Source organism: Caloenas nicobarica, chromosome 2 (assembly GCF_036013445.1).
Source record: "Caloenas nicobarica isolate bCalNic1 chromosome 2, bCalNic1.hap1, whole genome shotgun sequence".
Taxonomy (NCBI): domain Eukaryota; kingdom Metazoa; phylum Chordata; class Aves; order Columbiformes; family Columbidae; genus Caloenas; species Caloenas nicobarica.
This window is the reverse complement of record NC_088246.1, coordinates 86,922,826-86,948,039: the sequence shown is the minus strand read 5'-3', so window position 1 is coordinate 86,948,039 and position 25,214 is coordinate 86,922,826. Positions and strand designations below refer to the sequence as shown.

Here is a 25,214-nt window from a genome sequence, read left to right as displayed (position 1 = left end):
TCAATACAACTAATTCCCATGTTTTGAAGAAGCAACTTTAATACCAGCCTGATACTTCAAAGCCTTGAGACAGTACTTAAGATCACACTTGGCAGAACACATTTCCATGCTGCCCAGCCAGCCTGGGAAGGCTCAAGTGCAGCCTTTCGGATCACATGAAGATTTAAAAAAACCCTAAAACACACCAAACCAAACCCAAAACCTTATGTTTCTTAACAGAACTATGCCTTTTTTTCTACTCTGACACAACACTGCCACTATCAACAAGTGTGAAAAAGTGCTTCTGCTGTAGCAGGAGGTTTACAGTACTTCTTGTGCAGGCATGACTGTTCTGTGGAAGGTGGTAGGATATTTTTCTTCCAACTCTATGAAATAGAGTGTCTTCAATGATTGGGAGGTTTCCCAGGGTTTTACACTGGGAGGGTACTTTCCTGCATAATTGCTGCTCATACTGAACGTTTCAGTGTTATTTTTTTTCCAGTGATTAACAGACTTCCTTTATCTTCCAATCTTCTGGAATCTTCTGGAATCTTCCTATAGATCATCCACTGAAGAATGGATTCACATGGCATGCCTAAATATTTGACTTGATTTGATCTGTTGGTCAGCCTGGGAGCCTCTTTCCCACTTTCCCTCTGATCCTGAAGAACAAGATGTTGCCAATGGTGATGCCACTAGTCTGACTGCCATTCACTGCAGTGGGTCCTCTCCAGAAAAACACAGCAACCGCGGGTAGCCATGGGAGATCAGCTACAGTGGCCATCTGACATGGCTGCAACAGAGGCAAATTTGAAGTCCAGTTCCTTCGTTTTGTGGCACATAATAACTTCAGTCATACCAATGTCTACTGAGCTTGTGTGCTGAAGCATTTGAAGGCTCAGGTCCTCGAATCAAACCGAGTCTTTAGAGCTCACGAGTCTTATTTTCCGCTCTGCCCATTGACAAGCAATCCTAAGAATCTGTCACTAGTAGGCAAAAATAGAAACAGGACAGGAAAAGCTATGAACCTCAAAAGTGTTTCTGGAATTTCAGTGAGGACAAATCCCTCCTGATGAGCTTATGAAAGGACTGACCTTGAAAGTACTCTGGAGAACTTTTGGGAAAAAAATCCTGTAAAGTTACAAACCAAAAGCCTATTGCAGTAATTAAAAATTACTCTGCAGGGGATGGTGATGGTAATGTGAGAAGTTCATGATCGATCAGAACTTGAGTAAGGTGACAAATGCCCAGAAGGGTTAAGAAAATACTCAGTTCAGAGAAAGCTTTGACATTGAAATAGCATTCTGAGAACAATTTATGAAGGGGAAAGCTTTCCCCTTTATGAGTCTCTAACACCACCGATAGACTTGAAGGGAGGCTCCAGCTGTACAGAACAGCCTTGGCTTGGCACAGCACACAACAGAAAACCTCAAGGTGTGTGATGGTAGATGACATGAAAGCTGTGGAAAGTTTTAGCTGTTCAGGTAAAAAGCATAGGAAACAAAGAGCAGAAGAAATCTCCTAATTCAGCTACTCGTGGACTGAGCTGCTTCATTTTCAACTGCGAAATAAGACAGAGAATACTGCATACCACTTTCTCAGACTGGGACAAGGGAGTGGGGACGGTTACAAATGCTGCTGGCTGTATGGTTTCCTTGATGTAAATTAGTTTCCCTTCATGCAAAGGCCATGTATGACTCTGTCAAAAGGCCCTACACTAAAAATAAGGGGAGAAAGAAATGATGTCAGCCCTCCATTACTCAACAGTAAATTTGTGAATGTGGGGAGAGTTACAAAGGAGCCAGCTCCTGCATGGAAGGTATGCAACACTGGGGATAAAGAGAAAACCTGCCTGGGGTAACACCAGATTCAATTTTAGGACTCTGAGCATCATATCCTAAAACAATTGCAGCATTTCCCACTTCACTAGTTTGAGAATACAGAAACGGAAGTTGCATTTAGTCTGGTCATCTTCTCCAATATTTGCTGTGATCCCCACCACCTGTGTGAGTTTTCTTCCACAACTGCCTGTTTGTTGCTAAAAAGGCTTGTGAAGAAACAGATTTTTTTGGAGGAAGGTGCACTGTACATATGTGTGCAAGCTGGTCATTTTGAAACACGGCAGGCTCAGTAAAATTTCTCCCTGAAAGTCAGCCCCTTGCAATGCTTCCCAGCACAGTCAAGCTTTAGATCCTATGTCAGTGCCAGCGCCATCTCTGAGACTGCACAAGAGACAAACGTGGGTTTTTGTTTTCTTGATACACAGGTTACCAAGGTTTTGTTCATTAAAAAGAAAAGAGAAAAGAAAGGCAGATCTCTGATATCTCTTTGCATGTGAAAGCTGACTTGAAATTAGAAGTAGTGAGAGCAATTACATAAAATAACTCTAGCCCGTAAGATGTCTAGCCTCAATTAATGATAGCTCATTTTCTTAGTACTCCAGTACTATGATCACACTCCTCCAGATAAAAGTAACAGAGCTTCATAAGAAAACACAACTCACCGTCCTTGAACTGCTCATGCTTTTAGCATTAGGTGGAGAGGATAATTTTCTGGTTGAGATGAAAGCCAGAGAGTTCAACAAAGCTTTCTTACCGTTAAGGACAATGCCATGCAAACAAAAGTGAACTTCTTGATATGTGTTGCTGTGACGGTGCTGTTGGTGTTCACCAATTTATTGCTGGGGTTATTCTAGGGTAAGAGAAAGAGATAAAGAGCATTAGCTTGGCTCCAGACTAGCGGGAGGCTGACGGCACCAGGGTCGTGCTGGACTTCACTGTGTGCTTGCATGTCCGTCTTTGCTTGTTTTTTAACCAAGAGCTTTCTGAGTACTTTGCACCACCACAGAATATTTTCCGCTTAAACCGACAGCAACTGCTCCTATGGCCACTGAAGGGCGAGTAATCTCCCTACTTTTCTAAGGAATAAGTTGTATTTCACAAATTCAGCTTTGAAAAAGGGTGGTAGCTCTTTCTAAGGAAACTCCACGATTTGGTTTTACCTTAATTTAAAGTTTGTAGCATGTTTTGACAGGAAAAATAGGATTCCATTATTTTTTACCACGGAGTGGTGCTGAATCCGTATGCCAATGCAAGCACCCTTACTGATCCAATTAGACAAGCAGGTAATATAAACAAAACTCCTGGAACAGCTGGCTCCTTTAGTGCAGTTTAAGGAACAGAACATAATTAGGACTGTTAGACGTTCCACCTTGAACATGGGTTCTGTACTCACATGGCAGTGAAATTTTACTTAAAACAACAACAAAAGCCCTCTTTGAAATGTCTAATGTAGCAAATGAAGCTGAAGATTTTAAATTGCCCTCAGGGAATACATAAAAACAAACTAAATGGTCTGTGAAAGGAGAGGATGGGATATGAAAAACAGGGCATCATTAGGAGCCCTGTAGCAACAGGCTGTTGGGCCATCTATTCCGTTTACCCTGGGGCTGTTTGAGATACAGAAGTGTGTGCCCACACTGATAAACCTGTACCATGAGAAGCAGTTCAACATCTATTCACCCTTGATGTAACTCAGGTAGAACAGCAGGATCTGTCACACAGTCAGCCTGCTTTACTGACGTGACTTGTAAGAGAAATAGGAACTTATGCAAACACATCTTGGGAATGGACAAACCAAACACGAGCTCTGTGAAGGGTACACCATTTCACACACATTTAAGTAGTTAACGGAATTTTGCAATTTAAAGCTTTCGTGGTGATCTGTGCAGTGACGGCACCTGGACAGCCCCACGCTCTTGCCGAAATATCTGTTTGGAAGTTTGGGTGTGTGAAGATGCATGTAGGTAACCCAGACCCTAAAGCAGGAAGCTGCTCCCATGTCTGCCCTTTTTGGGAACAGGCCCTTTTGCCCTCTGTAAACAATTTTTTCCACAGATCTATTCTTATTTCTTGTATTTCTGAAGAAAGCAGAGGTGTGAGCTTACTCACTCACTGATGGACACTTTGTGAGAAATCACTTAATTAGGTAAGCAGCTACATCATAGTGAGTGAGGGCTTTTTTTGATCGTTAAAATACAGCACCTATCTATTCAAAAGGTAGGCTAAACACCTTGTAACACAGAGCTAAGGTTAAAATTATAAATTGGACAACAGCTTGAAGCCATCAAAACCCAATTAATTTTAACTAGCATTTTAAGAAATCCTTCTCAGTGGGACAAGGAACAATAGGCATCAAAAGCAAACGTAAAGAAAAGCAAGATGATAGATGGCCATTAATATAGCCCTATTTAATGTTTGGTTGGTTTATTTTTAAAGAATCTGTTACACTTGACTATGGAGCCATGAACTATCTTTCTTCATGTTGGTTTGGCAGAAATTCCTCTGACGTCAATGAAGCCACTCCAAATTAAAATGTTGTAACAGAGAGAAAGAGGAGGACCACGCATGTGAAACCACATGAAAGGTTACATATTACAGCCCTAAGACGGGCACTCACCTTGTCAAAAGCAGGGTATACAGCTCTGATCTCTGTCAGCCAGCCATAGGGCATGTGTCCCACAGGATACGTAGCTGTCAGGATCGCCACCGCCTATAAAAAGAGGCAGGGAAATGTGAACTTCAAATCTTTGAACAGAACGGCTAAACTAACATAGGGGGCCATTTCCGACCAATATCACCACATTGACACAGTGGGAAATCAGGCAGGTGACTGGAAACTCTGTTTCAGGAAACCCATCAGAGCGGCCATCATTTGGCCCATCATTTTAAAGCTTATGAAATCTTTGGTGCCATGAAGCTACGTTACTCGGCTTTGTGATTTCACCATCATTCTGATACTTCGAGATAATAGTTAATTCAAGCTGGTGTGTGCCCCTCAGCCAGCTAAATACCTCCCTCCCACATTGCTCCTGAGTTATTTTACCCACAGATACCCAATTAGCAGAATACCTTACAACTCACAGTAGCTTTGAACCATGTTTCATAATTTTAATTTATATACATTTTATTTGGTTATTCAGAAGTAACATAGTTTTAAGTAAGACAGACAGGCTACAAAACAGTAGGCCTCAGTGGCTGACTGACTTTGGACATCAAATTTGTAAAACTCTTCTGTATACTGATGCTCCAGACACTGATGTTATCTGTGTTGCCAGCATCCCCCTTTTCAGAGGCAATTATTTCAGAAATCAGAGGAAGCTGAAACGTGACCATTACTGTTAGTGTAAACATGCCACCAAACCATCAGCTATGTCATGTATTTGGAGCCATCCTAATAGCAACAAAATGCCACTAGCTAGCCATGAAATGTTCTGCATCTAAAATCAAAAGTCACAAAGAAATGCAAAACTGATCTCTTCTAACCCACTCTGGCTGCCCTTGTACTAAGAATGCTATTAATGCATAGACTGATCCCTGATTTACACATGTAAAAGCATTACATTTCCTAGATTCTCTCTCTGCAACTGTTTATTTGCAGTCACTGGCAACTCCTGAGTGGGTGAAATACACAGTATCATGTATGAGAAATTAGCAGCACTGAGAGAACGTTTGTTAGGCATCAGCTGTTTGAATTTTCCATTTACTAACTTACCGCCCTCTTTTTCCAACAGAAAAAAACCATGAGAGATTTGCTAATGACCACATGGATCTAGACATCCTACCACCGAAACTGGCAGCAAATATCCCAACCAGGAGACAGATTTTTTTTTTAATCTGCTTCCTTATGTCTCTACCCCTATTTGGTGTGAGGCACTGACTGCTAACAGTAGTTTCACCTCAGTTTGTATAGCCATAAATATCCATGACAGGAAACAACAGAACATGGGACTGCTGATGACTGTCCTAAAATCTCTGGGATCTGAATGCTTCAGGGCATTCGTAGCTATATGGAGAGCAAGAAAACCTGGGATGCAGGAACTGTTCAGTGAAAAAAATTCTACTGGTCTTGTTGCGGGTGAGGTCCCACTAGGCCTGGCAGAAACACTCACGGTAAAGAGTCTTCTTCTCAAGGATACAGAGAGCACTAAAGAGAAATGTATTTAAGACGATATTTTCTTGTCAGCAAGGCTGAGAACAGAAACACAGAGGTACTTTCATGTAAATGATGGTTTGTAGTAATGGAGAGCACTGCCTTTCTTACCTCTGTGGCTGAAGAACTGCCACCTAGGTCCCGGGAGACAAAAAGGTTGACAATGGGCCTACTTATTCGCTGAGTTGCCAAAATCAATGCCAAAGGCCACCAGAAACTCAGCATCTTCCTTATTGTAGCCTCTCCCTACAACATATAGGAAAAAATGAAAAAAAGAAGTGGGTTTGGAAGAAAATGTGCAGAACTGGACCAAAAGCACACAGACAGGATTTTTGCTTTTCCCACACATTGTCAGTTTGGTACATTCATTTCTATAGTTTTCAAGATGAGGAGCCTAAAATATTTTCACTGATGTTGGTCATACTGACTCAAAAGAAGCTGTGTCATGGATCTCAATAAATAATGCATAAGGTATCTATCTGTTTGTTCTGGCCACCAGACAAAGATATGTGAAAAACAATATGACATTCAGGGAAAAAAAGGAATTTTGAGACCTTCTTCCCTGTGAAATAAGGTGTATTCTTAGTTCACTCCGTGCTGTCTTGCAGCTCAGTACAGAGCTCAGTGCAGAGGTGCTCAGCAGACAGCACATCCATACCAAGGGAAGCATTGCCTCAAGTGCACGCTTGCTGGAATAGTTTCTATCATGTCTCTTTAAGTGAAAACGTCTTTTTTTCTGCAGGATGGAGAGAGGAGGCCCTTCACGCATAGTGGTTTAATGCAGTATTTGAAAAAGCACAAAATATTAAAACATACCCCCATTTCAGGCCCGCTTCTGTCAGGAATGACGTCGTGTATGTTCCTGTAGTAACCGAGGCATAAAGTGGTACATCGGACAAGTGCTCCCATGTATAAGGACAAGATTGGGATCAAGAGGGGCTCCCTGCACTCCAAGTGACTGTGAAGCAAAATGGCTACAAAAACAACCTGCAGGGCAAACAAATAAATGATTAGTAATTTGTCTGTGTGTTTCTCTAGGGCCAACATATTGCCTGCCTGACTCCATGCCAGTCCATCTGAACCAACAACCACGCATGACTACAGTATCTATCTCACTTCGTGCTTGTGGCATTTGAAACTTCAGTCAGGACCCCTCCCTGCACTGGGTCATACAAATGAGAAGAACAAGAGTTAACACCATCCAGAAGCTCCATTAAACAGTACTTGAAGGTATGGGCAGGTGTCAGACTAGGAGCCATAAATAGGAGAAGGCTGACATGCAAGGCTGGCAAGGTCTGGCAGCAAGCACGGGGCTGAGTGACACCCTTCCCAGGAGAATGTGCTATTCTGATATAAGCTGAGGCTGGAGACATGTTTCTAGGGTCAGCTTCTAAGCCATACTTTTTTTTTTTTTTGGCGGGGGGGAGGGCAGTGGCAGTTAAAAAGCCAGATGTTTCAAAGTATTCACTTCAGCATTTAGAAGAAGGAAATCTTCTGTCATCCTAATTTTCTTCTTTTCTGAGTGAAATTTCAGTATTTCATTAGTCTCTCTTCAGCTGAGTGCCACACGGACGTAAATGAAATGGAAACTTTTGGGCTAATGAACAGCTCATAATTCAGTCTCGCAAGATTAAATGCTCAATGCAGAAAATGCAAAGGAATTGATTAATACGATATTATTCTCTTTGTTAAGTACAGAGCTGATGGCGTGCCTGTTAAATTCCAAACGTCTCTGGATGGAGGGCACACCTGGAAAGTCAACTGTGTTCGGTGTTGTGAACATCAGAATCAAGGACAACCCTGCTGGGACATGATGGCATCAAGTGAATTACAAGGAATACAAACCACATTGTTCAGGGACAGGTTCTCTCCTTCATTGCTAGAGCTTGAGAAACACTTAAGAAAAATCACTCTGTGCAAAAGTTTATTAGGCAGGCCACGCTGTTTATAAGCGTTTGCAAAACTGTTCTTTTGAACCCGACAAAATGTTTTTCAGTAAAAAGAAACAAAGTCAGTCACAAAAACTGTGTGTATGAAGCTAACAAAGGAGAATTAGCTACTGTCTGCACACCTATTGCTTGTGTAGGGAGCAGACAGACATATAGAGAGTTCTCGGATATGGAGACTCACAACTTTTTGTCTTCTGGATTTGCCCTTTCTCTGTGGACGATACTCTGTGGAGTATTTTGTTGAGAGAAGATGACAGGTGTCTTACTCTTCACAACTCTGGCACCCTACTCACCCACCATTGTGGAAAGGGCATGTGTATCATACCATGTGCAAAAGAAGAATGTGTTTCTGTATTTAGCTGTATATGACCTGACATGCATCTAGGGTCAGCAAACTTTGTAGGTCACATCAGAACAAGAGCAGATCCTGAAAGTTAAAGTCATTTACAGTAATTGGTATTATCTTCAGGGATTTAGTGCAGTACTGCAGAGGGGCACACCTGCCAAACACAAAATAGCAGCTGACTGAATGGTTCAACCTGGTTTATGGTTTGCTCATATTTAGTGGGAGGAAGATACTGTGGAAAATTGAACCAAGTGCTGTTGACTTCATACTTCCTTTGATGTTGTACTGTTATCACCCTCTGTCTTACCCAGTCATTACACCATTCAGCTGCTAAGAGGGCAGTACAGCAACTGTTTTACAGGTGCTGAGACTCTCCACTTCATAATATTTTTATATATGCTTTAAAAAGAGCGTGGTATGTTGGTTCTCAAGTGCTACAACACTGGCCATCAGCAATGTGTATGAATGTTGCTTTCTAAGCGTGTCTAGTACAAAGCAACAGCATAGTTAACACCTCCCTCACAAATGAAAGTTCAAACAACGTTTGGTCTTCTCTGCATCACACGGGGCTATCACCACAGATCCCTTCTGCTGCCATTCTGAGCCTTCACCTTTTGGACCAGCAACAAGAATAGTGCCATACTGGCACTCAGAAGATGGTTTACACTACCGCATTTCACTGTAGCAGACAGCATGTGCAAAACTGACAGGTGAACTGGAGAATCAAGCCTTCACTTCCCCACCTACAAGCCTCACTCAGGATTTCAGTGCAACTGTGCGGAGTGTGGAGGAGAACACACGAGGGGAGAAAAGTCTCTTTCAAAGCATGCCGTCAGCCTCAGGACTGGTAGCAGCCATTGCTTTCATTGCCTGGCCTTTCTCTTTCCTAGACGTACGCACGTATACACAACTTGTTTCTCAGCCATTCTGAAACAGGGTTGTGGAGATGCTGGAAGACATGGCCTTAGCCCAAACAATCCTGGTTCCTTTCTCCTGACAGTGGTTTGGGACTGACTTGTTCCTGTCAAGTGAGACCAGCTTAAGCCACAAATGTCAGCAAACAGCCTCCACATGATGGGGAAACAGGCAGAGAACAGCACACAATAGTACTTCCTCTGGTGTGCTCCTCACGGTAGAGAGAGAAGGCAGCATCTGTGCAAGAGAGTTCCTGCTGAGGAAAGCATCCAGTCCGTAACACAACAGGAACAGTGACTGCTAAGAGGAGCCCATTACCTGAGCTATGACATCTGAGATGGATGCGCATCCCACTAGGAAACTGTACTTGTGTTTCAGCAGAATCCCAGCATGGGTCCATGCCTGAAAAAAAGCCACAGAAGAGTTTGGGAAGTGATAATGATATTTGTGAATGATTCGAGGTCCTGAAATGCCGTTTTCTGGTTGTTACATTGTACACAAAATTCATAAAGTCCTTTTCAACCAGTGATACCTGGTGTGAACCTGGGCAAATATCAAGCCAGTAATGCAGAGAAAGCACTGCTGCATTCAGCTCCTCACTGCCAGGGATGACAGGCAGAATGGCAATGATTTTCAAGACTATACAGAAATCTCTGAGCAGATACAATAAGAAACTGCCCCTTCTTTGTAAAACAGATGCTGCACAGGATGGATTATTACACGAAATAATCCAAGGGAAAAAATGTTTATTCTCATTCACCAGCTGGATGTACCTCTGAAGCGTAACATCCATTGGTCCACTGAGTTATACTGAGTTCTGTCTGGAAAAGAAAACTAATGATCCAACTTCTTTTTATTGTCAGCTACTGTTTCAAGCAGACAAGAGTGGCAGGGAAAGTGGTGGAGGCACACCATGAGAAGGTTATCCTTTACCAGCTTTACACAGCAGTAGAGGCATTAAAGAGAGCTGCCCTATTTTTATGTTGTGCATGCCACAAGCAGTAAGCCTGGTGATCTGGGAAGCAGCAGCTGACCCCATGTGTGGCTCTCTTGCCCAAGCATTTGAGATACACTGGACTTAGCTGCGCTTGCAAAAATAGACAGTAAGAAATACTCTTTCAACAAATTTGCTTTGAGAAAATATTGAGCTTATTCCTTGTGAGCTCTGCAAGTAACCTGCAAAGGCATGGCAAATACAACTCTTTCACCACAAGTTGGAATGAGAGAACACATACAGACAAATGGTGCAGCTTGTCACAAGATGACCAGTGCTTTCCAGCATGCACACACAGCAACTCTAACAAGGCAGCTGAGGTTTTTTATGTTTGTCATGATCTCTGAATGTTCAAAATCCACCCAGATGCTTTTTCCAGGTAGCAGGAGATGATGTGTCCAGGTATATCCAGAGCTATTTCTTGCAAAGGACACACCTTCCTTCTGCACACTTCCATTTTCCCATCAGGTAATAGACCTTGTGAACTAAGGTCACCAAAGAAAAAAAATAACAATAATATTAAAATTCAGTTCTGAATCAGGCACTTACCATGGCATCCATAAAAGGGAAGGCAGCAAGATAAAGGAAGGCCCTCCGAGTTTTACTCCCCACTGATTCATCCACATGGTGCAGCTTATTAATAATGTAATACCCCAAATCGCTATACGCTGTAGAGACACAAGAATAGGAATGAATGATAAAGGTTACATATGGACTCTGGGTGAGATACTCAGAAGTACCTGAAAGACTGCAACACTCAGGAGCTCAGACATGCATCCACTTAGCAAACAGCTGCAGGGGCTTCAGGATATTACAGCCTCACCAGCTGGTGTTTATGACAGAAGAGTGCTCTCATGGTTCTTTTTCAAGTAACCTTTGGCAGAGAAGTGATAATAAATGGCCAGGTCGGGAGATGGGTATACTAAGTGGCACATCTGTTTGCTAAATGAATGCACTGGTACTCCAGAAAATCTACTGCTCTTTTATTAACTCAAGGCTCTTTGTTAGAAAAGCTGTTTTCACCAGGCATTGTGTATTTCATGGGATGTGGTACCTTATAAACACTGAAACCATTTATTGTCACTGCATTCTCACGACACTACCTGTAAACCTTCCCAAAGCTGTGAAAGGATACTGTGAATTGCGAAGGCATGCAACACATCACCTTCATTATGCCTCTCCCTTACCCTGCCTAATGATCACCTCTGCCGGGACAGGGCACTGCGCCCTTCCCTGTAGAGTCCCTGGGCAGCCTCCACCAGCCTTAGTTTCCTTCTTTATCTAGAGCCAACATCTCAGGAGCCGCAAGTCAGAAAAGGGCACCGCTGGAAACCAGGGGGTTGCCACTTCTGATCGCCAGGATGTTATTTCACCATCCTGTTTCAGCCCGAGACAAGAATTTTTAGTGTAGGGCAAAAAGCCTCTTGCCAGGTCTCTCTGCCCAAGGTGCCGGGCTGAAGACAACACAGATGTGGGGACTCACCATACAGCTCCCTGAATAACTGCTTATGTCTCTGTTAGTACCCATGTCATCCAGCTGTTTTAATAACCCCAGAGTCCTCCCCATGACCAGAGAGTCTCTGAACTATGGGGACTTAGATAATACGCACAGTTAAATAACTCAAACAGTTTTTAACCTTTTATAAACTATGTTCTAGATCTGCATATTATCACTTAGTTTCCTCTACACACTTGTAATAGCTGTTAAAAAAATGATATAGGTTGTAAAGTCAACCTCCCAACACAAGTAATAGCAGAATTACTTCAGTTCCCTTCCACTTGTGTCTTTCCTAAGATAATTATTTCAAATGTGAACATCTATCAGATTTTCCATTTGTAACAACTCTATTATCATTGTATATACGTTCACATAAGCTATTTCAGGAAAGATATCCTTTGCATGCATGCAGGTCACATAATCAGATTGACAAATGCTAATGCTAGTCATCCAACTCAATCTTTTTAGGCCAGAACTATCCCTCATAACTCATTAACAGTGTTTGGAAGCAATTAAAGAGGAGTTTAAGTCATCATTGTTTTGCGATGGCTTAGAGATACAGCAGTTAAATGGTTAACAGGACTGAAAAGATTTTTCAGTCTGGACAAAACAGTATAAACAAGGTAGTAAAATAGAAGGACGTGGTATGACAGGACTGGGAACAGGCACAAGCCTCATTCCAGATAACCAGCACTGCCCAAAAGATAGTAAAAATGCTTAAAACTCCCCCTTTCCCTTTGCTGGTCCTGGTCCATATGTCTTTCATCTGAACTACGACTGCTAGGCTCACAGTCTCCCAGTTCACCCAGTAATCCCCAAGTTGCTTAGCCACCCTCCTGAAGCACTCCCAGCCTCGCTTCATTTCGAAGGGGGTTGGGGAAGAACTTTAAACCAGTCCTCCGACTTTTCCTCAGTTCAGGGAGGCCAGCTTAGTTCTTCAAGTGTTCATGTGCTTGTTGCAGTCCAGTCACACATCAAGCACAACCTCATTTTTGTGTGAACACACATATACCTATTTTTGCTCAGTATTTTGAGAACACTCTTTTACGGAGTTTTGCGTGGTAAGTCCTTGCAGAAAGCTGCTTTTACAGCAGGGCAGTACAGGGATGTTTCTGAATCAACTTATTTGAATGAATGAGAAGAAGTTCGGAAGGCACGTGAGGCAAGCCACCCACAAAGGCCGGATTCATTGAGCTGTCTCTCAGGTTCTGTTGAACTTGCTTTACATTTCTCCTGCACAACAACTTAAAAACTGCTGCAGGAAACACGCCAGCCTTATCCCCTACATGGGCACTGACAGAATCAGAGTCCAGGTGCTGAGGAACCTGCTTCTGTGGAGGGGTCCCCACCAGCAGTGCAGTGCTGGGCAGGCAGCACGCTGCAGCAGTCACCCTCCGTGCTCTCCATGCACTTCACCTGCTTTAAATGAGACTTTAAAAGTGTTCGGAAAGTGATTAATAAGTAACTTTTTTTTTGGCTATAAAAGCCATTGAGACGTTTACATTATTATTTTTTAAGTTTACTATCACAGAAAAATTCACAGAATCAGCAGGGTGAGAGGCTGAACTACTCTCACTTCTAAAAACAGAGAGCTCACCAGAGGGCTGTAGTTTATTGGCAGGGCCTTCTCAAAGGACTCATACCACCACAGCCCACAGCACCACATTTTTAAGCTTTCTAGGGATATAAGCACTGTGCTCTGTAAGCTTTAAGATTTTTTTTTTCTATCCTCCATCAAAAATCTAACTGCATTTTTTAATGTGATTTCGATTTTAAAATCGTAATGGCTAAGCTTAAAAGATAGTTTTAAAATAGTCACTATTCCACATGTCACTGAAAGCACACAGTCACTTTTGCTGATGTCCATGAATGTTTCCATCCTCAGAAAGAAGGACTCAGCAAGCTGAGATTTACTAATATACAGGCATGTGTCTCAGAGCTGTGAATAAAGCAATTGCTGATGCAATTAGAACCTAACCTCGGCCAACCATACAAACTTATTATGAAGCATGACACAAAATTAATAACACAGACAACAGAGCTGAAGAGTATTACATGAATCTAAAGCAGATGGCTCTTCCCATTCCTTGCATCATTTCAACCAAAACAGAGAAGTCCAACTCCAAGACAGCTGCCTGTTTGCTCTTCCTTAATACCTCATTTATTTTGATATGTCTATGGATTAGTTTTGCTACAGAACTTAAGTAGAAATTCTTGCTTTTGGCTTTTCCAGTTAAGACCCAGAAGCTTAAGAAATGACACTGAAAACCACATACCTAATTGGAACTCCTCTTCCCTACACTGATTCAAGCCTCTAACAAGCCAATTACTACCATATGTACTTCAGATATGCCCAAAACAACTGAACACACTCTTAATGATGCTCACAGTCTCAAACAAACAGTCATACTATAGTCATTTTGGAGCTGTCTACTACCCAGTATGTTATACTGACATCATCAAGAAAACAAAAACAAACCCTCATACGAAGTGATACCATTCCCTTCCAGACACAGAGCTACATATGTTAATATTAGCTTTACTGAAGGAAAAAAAAAATCAAATAAAAATTTTTTGGGGGTTAAAGTGTTTTGTTTTTAGATACATTCCATTTTCATAGTTTGATGCTGGTTTTAAAAATGAACTTGGAGACTTGAGAAGTAAAATTTTTTTCTGCTGCTTGTCAGAAAGATGGCTTACATGGCCAAAACTGGTGCTAGTCAGGAGTTTGCTCAGCTAAGTGATTTGGGCAGATTGAAAAATGCCCATTCGAAAAAAAAAAAAAAAAGAATGGCAAATCTTCATTTGGAGATGGCACAGGGTACATAGTTTTCTTTATATCTTTGATTAGCCTGACTTAAAGCAGAAGCAAAAGCCTGTGTCTCCCTTGAGAAAGCCCAGATGATCAGAGCAGTTTAGGCTTTGTGATTTTTTTGCTCATAGTAATAAAAGAATTAAAAAATCCCGAACAGCTTACGAGCATCTCAATGCAGCCTGATTACTGCAATCCTCTTTTTCTGTGCTCAGCTCTATTTCCAAAATTGCATTAGTTGATTTTTCTCAAATCTATCAATGACTGTTGGTCTCTGAAATATCTTTAGGTAGGCCAACATCACATAAGCCTGTTTTAACTGAAAAACAATCACTGCTATCCAAAAATCCACAAATGCTTTGGTCACAGGCTTTCTTCCTTCTTCCTTTGCCCCGAATACCTTGCTCATAAGAAACTGCCCCTGTAGTGGGAGAAGGGTTAGAGCAGCCTGGAATATATTCTGATTTGTGTTCCTGTGCTATCATGTTTTTCCAGGGCAAAATGTTTAGTGTGAGCCAGTGGAGTGGGCACATCAGAACAAGACCGACTGGAAAAAATAGCTCAGGTTGTCATAAGCCACTCTGTAAGTCCTAGTCTCTAGAAAATTCCAGTAGTGTTACACTGGAAGTGGTGGGATTACACCTATATCTTGCTTCTTTTGCAGATCTTTCATGCCCACGCAGTGACCATGCAAGTGGGAAGTTCAAAAGAATCAGTGGAATTACTTGGAGCTGCTGAAGTTTTCCCCTGTGCAATCTGCGCAGGGAATGGCCCATGCCTGCTGGCCTGTCACTTAATAAACCGGCACAAAACAAATCAGTTGCACATCTGGACCATCCAGTCTGCTCCAGGTTCGCCTGGTTACTAAAGTTCCAACTTTTTTTTCCTGGTAATAACAAATGATCCCTCATGTGGCAGTGTAGGCACCAGTTAAGGATGTCTACCTAAGCAAAGAGAATGTTTCCCCAAAGTAACATCTGCCTTGTCATTTACAGAACCTCAGAGAGCTGTTGAAAGTAATATGCAAAAGGAAATAACCTTTCTCAGTATACTATTTCTCAGTAAATTAGTGAAAGGCTGAACAATGTTGCTGTATTGCCAGAGAAAATGTCCATGCCCTTCATGACACTGGTGTTAAAAGGACCCACTTAGTGTGGAAGGCTTACCAGCAACACTATGCAATGCGATACATTAGCATAATGTTATACAAATGATTTCTCCCTTCTGTCAAGCTGGCAATTTAGTAAGATGTCAAAAATATGCACACACAGGCTTAGCATCTTGAATCCCTTCTCTCGCAGCCCAATATCCCCACCAAAAGCAAATCTCCGAAATAACAAGATGCATTAGACCCTGGCTACATAGCAAACTTCCCACCAGGAAACCCTAATTGGCGGCAGTAGCTGCCCCCAAAATAGCACAAGGGAAGGAAGGCAGCACACTATCTTCTATTCCCAGATCGCAAGTGAAACAGCAAATGCAAGAATACTGTACTGGTCAAGGTTTGCAGCAGCATTATGAGCGGGATGAGAATATGGTTTCAATTCCCTTTGATGAAGTCAACTTGGTTTTTGGTTATGACTGCTACCTGTGCAGGAGAGTGATAGGAACTGTTGGTGAGGAGTTCGCAGACGCTCATGGGAATGTGGTGGGGTGAGGACTTAGGGACCCAGAGCTTGCAGCATGAGTTTGAGTGGTTTGGCTCAGCCAGTCACTCCCACAGAGGCTGAGTTAGCTCCAGTGGGGAAGCCGTAGTGGGGAGCGCTGCTGCTGAAGCAACGAAGCATCAGTCAGCTGGGTGAAATGGGCTGTTTTGGTATTTTAAATATGTAGAGGCTGCTGTTTGTGAGGAGCTGTGTGTGCAGACTGCAAATAGTTCCTATCGCAGTTGGAAATATGGTGATTCATTGTGGTCACCGTGTTTCTACCACCACTTGTTTTCTTCCTTCTGACTTTTTGGTACTCCTCCTTATTTCATTGGGCTTCTGTTTCCCTGTTCCTTCCTGGGCTTTGACAGTCCATGGCAGACAGTTGTGTCATCTTCCTTAGCCCCATACACATGGCATGTGGAAGAAATTTAGTCCCCTGAGCGTTGTTTCTGTTTTTCATCTGCTGAGCATCAGTAATTTGAATTTTGTCTCATGTAGATAGACTGTGATAGGCTTGCAGCTGCTGGAGAGTAGTTGCAGGTCCTAGGAGGCTGCCTCTCTGTCACTGGACTCCTTCTCTTCCTTCTGCTGGGCGGGTTACGCATCTGTGGGTCAGAGAAGAATAATCAGGACTTGAAACATGTTCAAAGGAAACTTGGAACATAAAACTTGGCAACATCACCCAGGCAATTGGTGCTAGAATCTGACTAACTCCATTCTCTCGGGCGCTCTGCCAGTCTCTGCTGTGGCCTTTGCGTATTTTCAGGCATAGACAAGTTAAAATACTAAAAAATATTTTGCAGTTTGCCACCATAAGCAGCTGTAAGATTGTGTGAAGCCCTTCAATTCAGGACTTCAAAGCACGGTAAGTACAGCTTTCTTTTTTCGTTTTTGCCCAATATCTGCAGAGAGGGCATTTCAGACATTCTGAACTCAATAGGGCTCTATTTCAGGCAAAGGCAAGAAACTCATCTGGCCTGTTTTTCAAATGGCTGCTCCAAACACCTCCCTTCAATAAAAAGTCCTGCATGGAAAATCCAGCTACATCTTTCACCTGGAAATCTGATAGTTATACTTTAAATTTTCTTAAAATCTATCATGGCTTAAAATAAAATGTTGGATGACTAGAAAATATTTCTTTATCCAGCTGGCAAAGCCAAAAACTTTGACCAGCACTGGCAGGAAAACAAGTGAGCAACTAGAAGAGCAGCTCTGGGAGCTGAAGAAACATTCCAAGCAAAGAAATATGAGAGCCAAACATACAAATGGCCCAAAATTTATAATACTGACTCAATAAAGCAGCCTCAACTGTAAACATATTGAAAAAGTGACTAATCAATACCAGCGAATTAAATTAACTTGAATGCATGGATTCAGCATATAGAATCAGGAACAGCTTATCCCCGGCACAGAGTTGCCGTGGCTAGTGAGCCGTTACTGTAAGCATTTATTATGACTGTAACACGGAGCAAAGGTAAACAGCATACGGCTGCTGTATCACTGGTGCAATAAGAGACATGATGGTCAAACAAACTGGAGTGCTTGGGAGGCACATAAAGGTGGTGAATATAGCTGGCAGCCTGTTAACGGACAAGAGCAGAGGGCGTTCATATTTACCAGAGGGCTCTTGTACCCGCTTGGGCAGGAACTATATGCTGACCAGCCGCACATGCTGCTCTTGAGATGCTAAAGCCTGATAATGAATGGTGCCCAACTTCCAGGCAAATGCAATTTCACAGCAATTCTGAATACTGACATCACACTCACACGTCCCATCTTTCTGCCATGGAATGACCCCCTACTGCTCATCATCCAACTCAACCCTACTGCCTGCCAACCAGCCCTCCCACCCCTTCGACCTCCCAGCTTTCAGGGTTGTACCTGTTGAATGCAATGCACTCTCTGCTTCTTCCTCCAGTGTCTCCTGTTCCCCCCTGCTGAGGTCCAGAGGCTTCAGCTCTGTGGAATGAGCCAGAAGATGCAGAGAATCTGGTGCAGTTCTGGGAGAGGATGAAGTTAGTGTCTTCCAGGTCACATGCCCTTTTATTGCTGTGGTATCGGCTGATGCTTGGGTTGGTATCACATTTCTCCAGGCTCTCAGGAACTGGCAAATCCTGTGGCTGCCTTACTTTTTACGTCCAGTTCATATTTGCTTGTGTATTGTCTCTGCTTCAGAGGACACTCACGGAACCAGTCTCGGTTTGGCATAAAGTGCTCTCAGTAACTACTTCTTTTCTTATAGATCAATTATTCAACAGAAATAGATGACTACTAGTGCTAGCAGAGAGTAATATCTGATATTTTAATGAGGATGCTGGCACCTACTTGCTTAGAGTTTTATGCTGTGAGATAAGTAGCAAAGGGATAGATACAGAGGGAGTAAACCAACAATGCCACCAAATTCTGACAAAGAGCCCTACCAAGCACACCCTGAAGCCCTGTTAAACTCATTTGGTCAGATACTGCTAGTTGATAATCACTACCTAACAGTGAGACTGAGCTATCAGCTTCATGCAATCTGTCATCTTTGCCAGAGTTTTGCTCCCACACCTGACTGAAAAAGATCAGCAGCACGTCTTGCTGTCAGTCAGGAGAGCCCTGGAGGTGGAATCTGACACTTAACAACCTATTTAAAAAGTAATAAAAATTGCGTGGATGGGTATGATACCAGCCCAAGAGATTTAATCTCTTTTGCATCTCCTGTTGCACTTCCAAATGAAATCTTAAGTACACAGATTAATCAGTTTGGAGAACAGGCGAGGGAAGCAAATTAAAAGACATATTAATTAGACATGAAGGCACCTTACCTATTAAGGTATGAAATATAGCAGCTACAGCGCCAGCCACAACCATGCACAAAACTGCTTTGGTCCTGTCTCGCTTGCTGTTCACAAACACCAGACCTACATTTTTGAAGTCACTCATGGGACCCGTGAAAAACTTCATCAGGGAGTACGCCAGCCCATAGCTGGCCAGCATTTCCACAGCATCTTCCTTAACAGCAGCGATGCCCCTGTTCAAGGCCTGTTGGAACACAGAAAAAGAAAATAATGTAGCATATGTGGAAGCGTACCAAAAACGATCTTCCGCAACTGACTTCTGAAGGAACAAGAAAGTTCAGTTCTCATTGTTTTCACCCTGAGCTGACCTTATTTCTCCGGGCTCAGCAGCAGCAACTTGTGACTTGAAACGCAGGAAACTTCATAATTTCATATGGACAGTAAATTCAAGTCAAGTAGACTCAAAGATAAGGCAAATATCTACTTCTAAAGTATATCGTGGAACTCCTGGTGTAGCACAAGTCAGTCTCTTTCCTTTTTAGCGTAATTTTAAAACCTGCTAATAATCACGGATCATACAAGACCATTTAAATGCTGTTTTGAGGCCTCAGCCCTGAACTGAACAAAGCACAGTCCTTGCAAGTCATCTTTACATGCAAAAAGTCTGACATTATTATATGCTGCAATCTCAAGAGCTCAAACTTTTTTTCAGCATTATGAACCTTTCACTACATCTTATGTAATTGTTGTGAATGGCTGATATTATCCTACGATATTTATTATAGAACTCTGCCAAATATTTAGATGACTAAACGTAAGTGTTCTCCTTTCATGTGTTTCACAAGATTCTGATCCTATATTAATTTATATTTCCTAGTGGCACATTTAAAAATAAATACAGCACGCATATTTCAAGACATATTCAGGTTCAGCTTGCCTACTAATTCATCCTAGGTCTGTATTTAGGAAATGTCTGCCAATGAATCACTAAGAATTAGATGGATTATTTTTACAACTGAGGTGAACCATAGAAAAAATGTGTAACATTGATTCGGATTCCAGCTTGCACCAAAATGCTTCTAAAATATTGAATAAAAATGACAGAATGATCCAACTTTATCTGCAGTGTGACAGCATCAATCATCTGGTACATCCAGCAAACTGTTACAACAAGATTAGATTCAAAAAGCATGAAGGATGAAATATGACTTGTTTTCACGAGTATTTAGTTCCTATGGGTTACAGCTGATGTGTTCTGACAGGGCCACGGCAATGAGGTGAACCAGGAACATCTTGCCAACCCATCCTCCAAATCTCAGTCTATCTACTTCCACAGCAGTTCTTACACCACTTTTTCTGAATGAACAGACCAGGCAGAGTATCATCAGGTAACTGGGGCGAAGTTCTTCCATTTCAAATGTAAACATAATCTTTTTGCTGCAGTCTTTTGACTTTTTTTTCCCTTCCAAAGACCATATAAGCAAGCAACTCCCATTGACTTCAAAAGAAACCACATCCCTGTAGCAGAAATGAGTATTTTTCTTACTGTTCTTTTCCACTCTTTCTGTGAGATGTGCTTAATTTTTGAATCTAAAGCTGCACTGTTAACATCGCAAAAAGCCGTAGAAAATACCAGCTCCTCCATCCTTGATATCTGCCAGATTTCTCCTGCAATGTGCTCTGGCCTGAACACCTCAGACTCCAAGTGTTTTCATCTGTCTTGCTCTTGTTTGTCCCTTCCTGAAAATACCATGTGTTAGATATGGAATATCTGCAGCTGCTATATGCAACCTCTCCTCAGGTATACATAATTCCATTTATTGCATCAATAAGAGTTCAAATTATACTTAATATGTTGCATCAATAACAGTCCAAATTATATTTAATCTGCAGATGTCCAAACCAGTAGTGGATGTATAAAAACTGCACTCAAACAATTTGTGGAAAAGACCATGGCCTCTGAAATGAATAGTCAAGTTTAGCTGTTTTTTGTGATGATGCTTGTGATGATGATGTAATCGATATCGAGGTGTATACAGAATTATAATATTTTCATTTAAACTTCCTAAAGATGCCAGCCATGCAGGTAGTAATCTTCCAGTCTAATTTCCTGTTAGATTTCCAACTAAATATGTCATAAAAACCCAAAAATATAAACCACGGCAAGGTCTCTATTTTTTTTATCTGATGCTATCTCGTACACTTCTTGTGTGAACAAAAATCAACAACAGAACTTCATCAGCGGCATCTGTATTCCTTGTTTGTTTCACATGCAACAGAGCATATCTCTAGTGAGATTTGTGTAGCTTGTCAAAGAAATCACACAAAACTAGGTAGTAATAATATTAATAATAATTACAGTACTTAATAGGAGAAGTTAGCTTGATCATAACATATTTCAGATGTCATCCTATTTTCAGCTGGCTTATTCACACCAAACTTGAAGGGAGAAATAAGAAATTCAGATGGTGGAAGGAAGACTATTTGTGATGGCACCTTCTCCAGAGTTCTTAATGAACAGCTAACCTAATACGGGAGTAGGTTAGAATGTCACAGTAAATTGATATTCATCAAATGTGACTAAAATAAAGCCAGTGACATTGCTGGCCCTTCTTTTAGAAATACCAGAAAAAAGCACATAATACTTTCAGGCTGAGCATGATCTGGTAGGTACATGAAGAGGTTAGTTGAAGTAAGTCATATTCCTAAAACACTTCTCAAAAAGGCAGGCACCAAGAGCTACAGGTACTTCTGTGCAATGTCTTCTATAACACATTATGTTATCACCGGAAAGATTAAATTTTTACTATAGGACCCAGTAAGAACCCCTTGAGTCTTTTTTCATTAATAATTGTGTGCTCTCTGCAATGTTCACTAAAATCAGAGAGGAATAGCATTTCGAAATTCCCACCCAAAAGATTCAAGTAAGACAAAAACCATATAATGGACTTAATGACTTTTCAATGTAGTAACCACAACTTTACAGTTGGGTACTGCAGCTGGCTTTATCCTCTTAGAAGGAACATATGAGATCTCTATCAAATTTCTAGGACATGCATAATGGATGAATCCGACAAAGTGTTGCATGCAAAGGCAGTGATTTTAAAAGCAACAATTGGGAGAAAAATGTCAAGGGTCTAGCTTGTCCTATTTTGCATGAGCTTTCAGCACTATTTGCTAATGTTGGCAGAAAAGGTTTGGTTCCGATCTACGGTTACACACCTCTGTTGCCAAAAATTCAAAGTCTGTCTCTTTAGCTGGTTCCATAGGGCTTGACCACTTTCCACACGATCCTCTCCTCCCAGAGACTACTAGATGACTGATGTTTTATTTTGTATTGGATTAGACATATAAAAGCATAAAAAAATCTACTGAGAAAGCCACACCTATTGTATATGCTTATTTCTGCTTTTAAAAATGTTAAATTTCCTGCATACTGCATAGAATTTCAATAGTCTGTATCTAACTAGAAGGGCACATTTTCTACTTCATTTGAAGTTAACTATTGACTATGAAGTCAATACTTGATCAGTGCATGCATTTCAAATAAGAGCAAGTAAAATTCAAGAAATGTAACTCCTGTTAGTCCTCAGTTTTGCTTATCCTGGAAAAGCAGACTGTGACCTAGTAGAAGGTGGCACATTCCTACAGCTTCTTCAGTTTGAAGCTGGGATCCTGCCTGAGCTGTTTTCAAGTCTGTTCCAGCTAGTTATCTGCCTAAGGGTGGCACTGAAAACCTGCTCACTTTGGCAGCAACTTGGCCAAATATATGTTCAGTTCAGCAAACATTTGTGAGATGTTCCCGCTCCCCCTCCATCTTTCTTCCTACCTCCCCCAAGAAAATGGAAGAGAGACAAAGCATCCAGCTAAAAAGCAAGCTGACGTAAGGGACAGCCCTTCTCCTGTGTCAAATAATCTCTGTCCTGATGATTGTTGGCTGAGTTTTCATTTACTAAATCCTGTCATATTGAAATCTTCAGTATCGAATGTACCAGTTGGCTCTGGCTGTTCTGCCTCTGCCCATCACCACCGCAGGAGCTGCACTGCCAGAAGGACACCTGGCTGACCTGATGCTCTACAAAGCACGGCACAATTGAACTCCTGTGTTGGTGCTACCCGAGCATTATCTCATCTGCATCTCTCCTTCTGGCGGGGTTTCTCGTAGAGGCAGGAGCCACTGGTAGGCAACTTGAGGGAAAGAGCTAGTGATCTGTGTAAGACTTCCATGGATGTAGACAGAGAAGTGGGAGAAAACGGGATAAAAATAGCATGTGCACATTTATTCTAGCTCAAGAAAACTGCGCAAACATACATAAAAAGAGAGAGCTCTGAAGGGGTAGAGGGAGTCTGATCTCGTAGCTTGAAAATGATGACTGAGGAGTATTTATTGTTTTGCATCTCTTTTGTTTGTTTTGTTTTGTCCTGTATCACTTTTCCTCTAATTCGATATCTCTAATTTTGAGTTGGCGTTTGTTGTAGATCAAGTGTCGAATGCCATCTGAGGTCAATTCCTATTAGCCCACTATTAAAATAATCGACATCCTCCCTGCTCCTTTACTAAAGTTGGCTGTAAGAGAACAGCTACTCACGTCTGTCCACAGCACTACAAGTGCTGACATCAGTTCAACCCACTGAAATAATCCCAGTCCCCGGCAAGAGACCATAGCCCTGACCTCCAGTCTGAAGGAATACGAGATACCTGTCCTGCCAGAGGGACACCCAGGTACCCCCATGGTGTGTGGCCTATCTCTGGAGAGGTCGTCCTTGGAAGAGCACTAGGACTGCCCTGAAAATGAGAGCTGAGGTCCTTCTGTCTCTTGCTGCTTCTTAATTCGAAAGAAGCTGGAAATGCAGGGCAGGTATCATGGCTTCATCTTAAAAAAATGTTAGTGTACAAAAATTTCAACTGAATTTACTCTGTCTGCTTTAGTAAGGAGAACATGGCCTAGAAGAAAGCCCATATACCCTGCGAAACAAAAACCAATCCATGAAGACTAAAATGTAATCAGTAACAATTTTTTCCCACTCACCTTCCTGAGCAGCACTGGAAAGCAAGAATGAACATTTTTGCAAGATTCTTACTCTTACCTGCCATGTCTGCTACTCTGTGACTATCATCCGGCTCTCTGTTTCACTTTTTGATGCTATTCACTCACTATCCAATGTCAAGGCTGTACAAAAATGCATCCTAGAGAAGTTTAAAGAAAGACTCTAAATCCAAAATAACATAATTTTAGAGCACTCACAGCTTGCACTTGACTGGGGATACACCAGGGAACAGCACTTTTTACAAGCACAGCCAGGAGGCACCAGAATAAACAGGGCAGCAGTGGCAACAGTGAAGTCAGTGAAAACGGGAAATCCTTCCCACGGCAAGAAGCAAGACAAGGAGGACGTGCTGGGGAGCTAGAAGAATAGTTACAGCACACTACCCCTGGGCACCTACTGCTTGTGAGTAGATTCATGCACAACAACCAGCACAACAAGACTGAGAATAACATAAAAAAAACCACAGAAGGCTGCAGAAGATAATGGTGCAGGACCACGGGAAAGAAACCAGAATCATGAAGCCAAAACGTGCCTCATTTAAAACCGTGGTTGACAAAGAGCCAGAATATTTATGACAGGGAGCAATCATGGAGGGGTGAATCAGCTGCTGCAGATGGCGGCCTCCCTACGGGATGTGGAGAACACTGATCCTGGAGCCAAGAGAGCTGCGAGCCATGATGGTGGGAAGCCCTTCAGGATGTATTCCCCAAGTGGTGTTTACTGAATGGGGATGGCTAACACCTGCATGAAGGAGACCTAAACCACTGCCACTTCCACTGACTGCTGTGGGGAAACCTGTCCCCTGCGGTGAGACCATAACCATAAACTTTTCCTGGCCTTTTTTAGACAAGCAGTGCTTGCAGAGGCACAGGACAGAAGAAAAATCGACATGTCAGAGATATTCCCCTGCATTATGACTTCTCTGGTATCCTCTGGCTGATGCCAATCAATTGTCCAAAATGTATTTAAGGTGAAACTCACAAGGGAATGCTTTGCTCTCAGAGCAGTATCTGAGCTTTTCATTCAGCTTTTGTGGGAGCTCACCCACAAAGGTGAGATGCATTTGTGATTACATTCCAGAAGCACAGCTAACTCTGGGCTGAGGTTATTTGTCATCAGATCTTCTTCACATGGAGGCCAGAGACTCTTTTTCCCTCAAAAGCTATTTCTGTTTCTAAGTCTATGAGTACAGACAAATAAAATTGAGACATAAATTGAGTCACATAAAACTAGGAGAAGGTTGGCTCCCTGT

General features: G+C 42.0%; 1 protein-coding gene across 1 annotated transcript in view; it reads right to left on the bottom strand.

The window, feature by feature from the left end:
* ANKH (ANKH inorganic pyrophosphate transport regulator) overlaps nt 1-25,214 on the bottom strand; it is a 100,618-nt gene that overhangs the window by 22,181 nt on the left and 53,223 nt on the right. The window contains exons 2-8 of the mRNA XM_065629320.1: nt 18,941-19,157; nt 10,724-10,842; nt 9,499-9,582; nt 6,787-6,957; nt 6,082-6,216; nt 4,438-4,530; nt 2,575-2,670 (exon numbers count right to left, since the gene is read on the bottom strand). Coding sequence (XP_065485392.1) covers nt 2,575-2,670; nt 4,438-4,530; nt 6,082-6,216; nt 6,787-6,957; nt 9,499-9,582; nt 10,724-10,842; nt 18,941-19,157 — 915 coding nt within the window. The remainder of the gene's footprint in view (nt 1-2,574; nt 2,671-4,437; nt 4,531-6,081; nt 6,217-6,786; nt 6,958-9,498; nt 9,583-10,723; nt 10,843-18,940; nt 19,158-25,214) is intronic.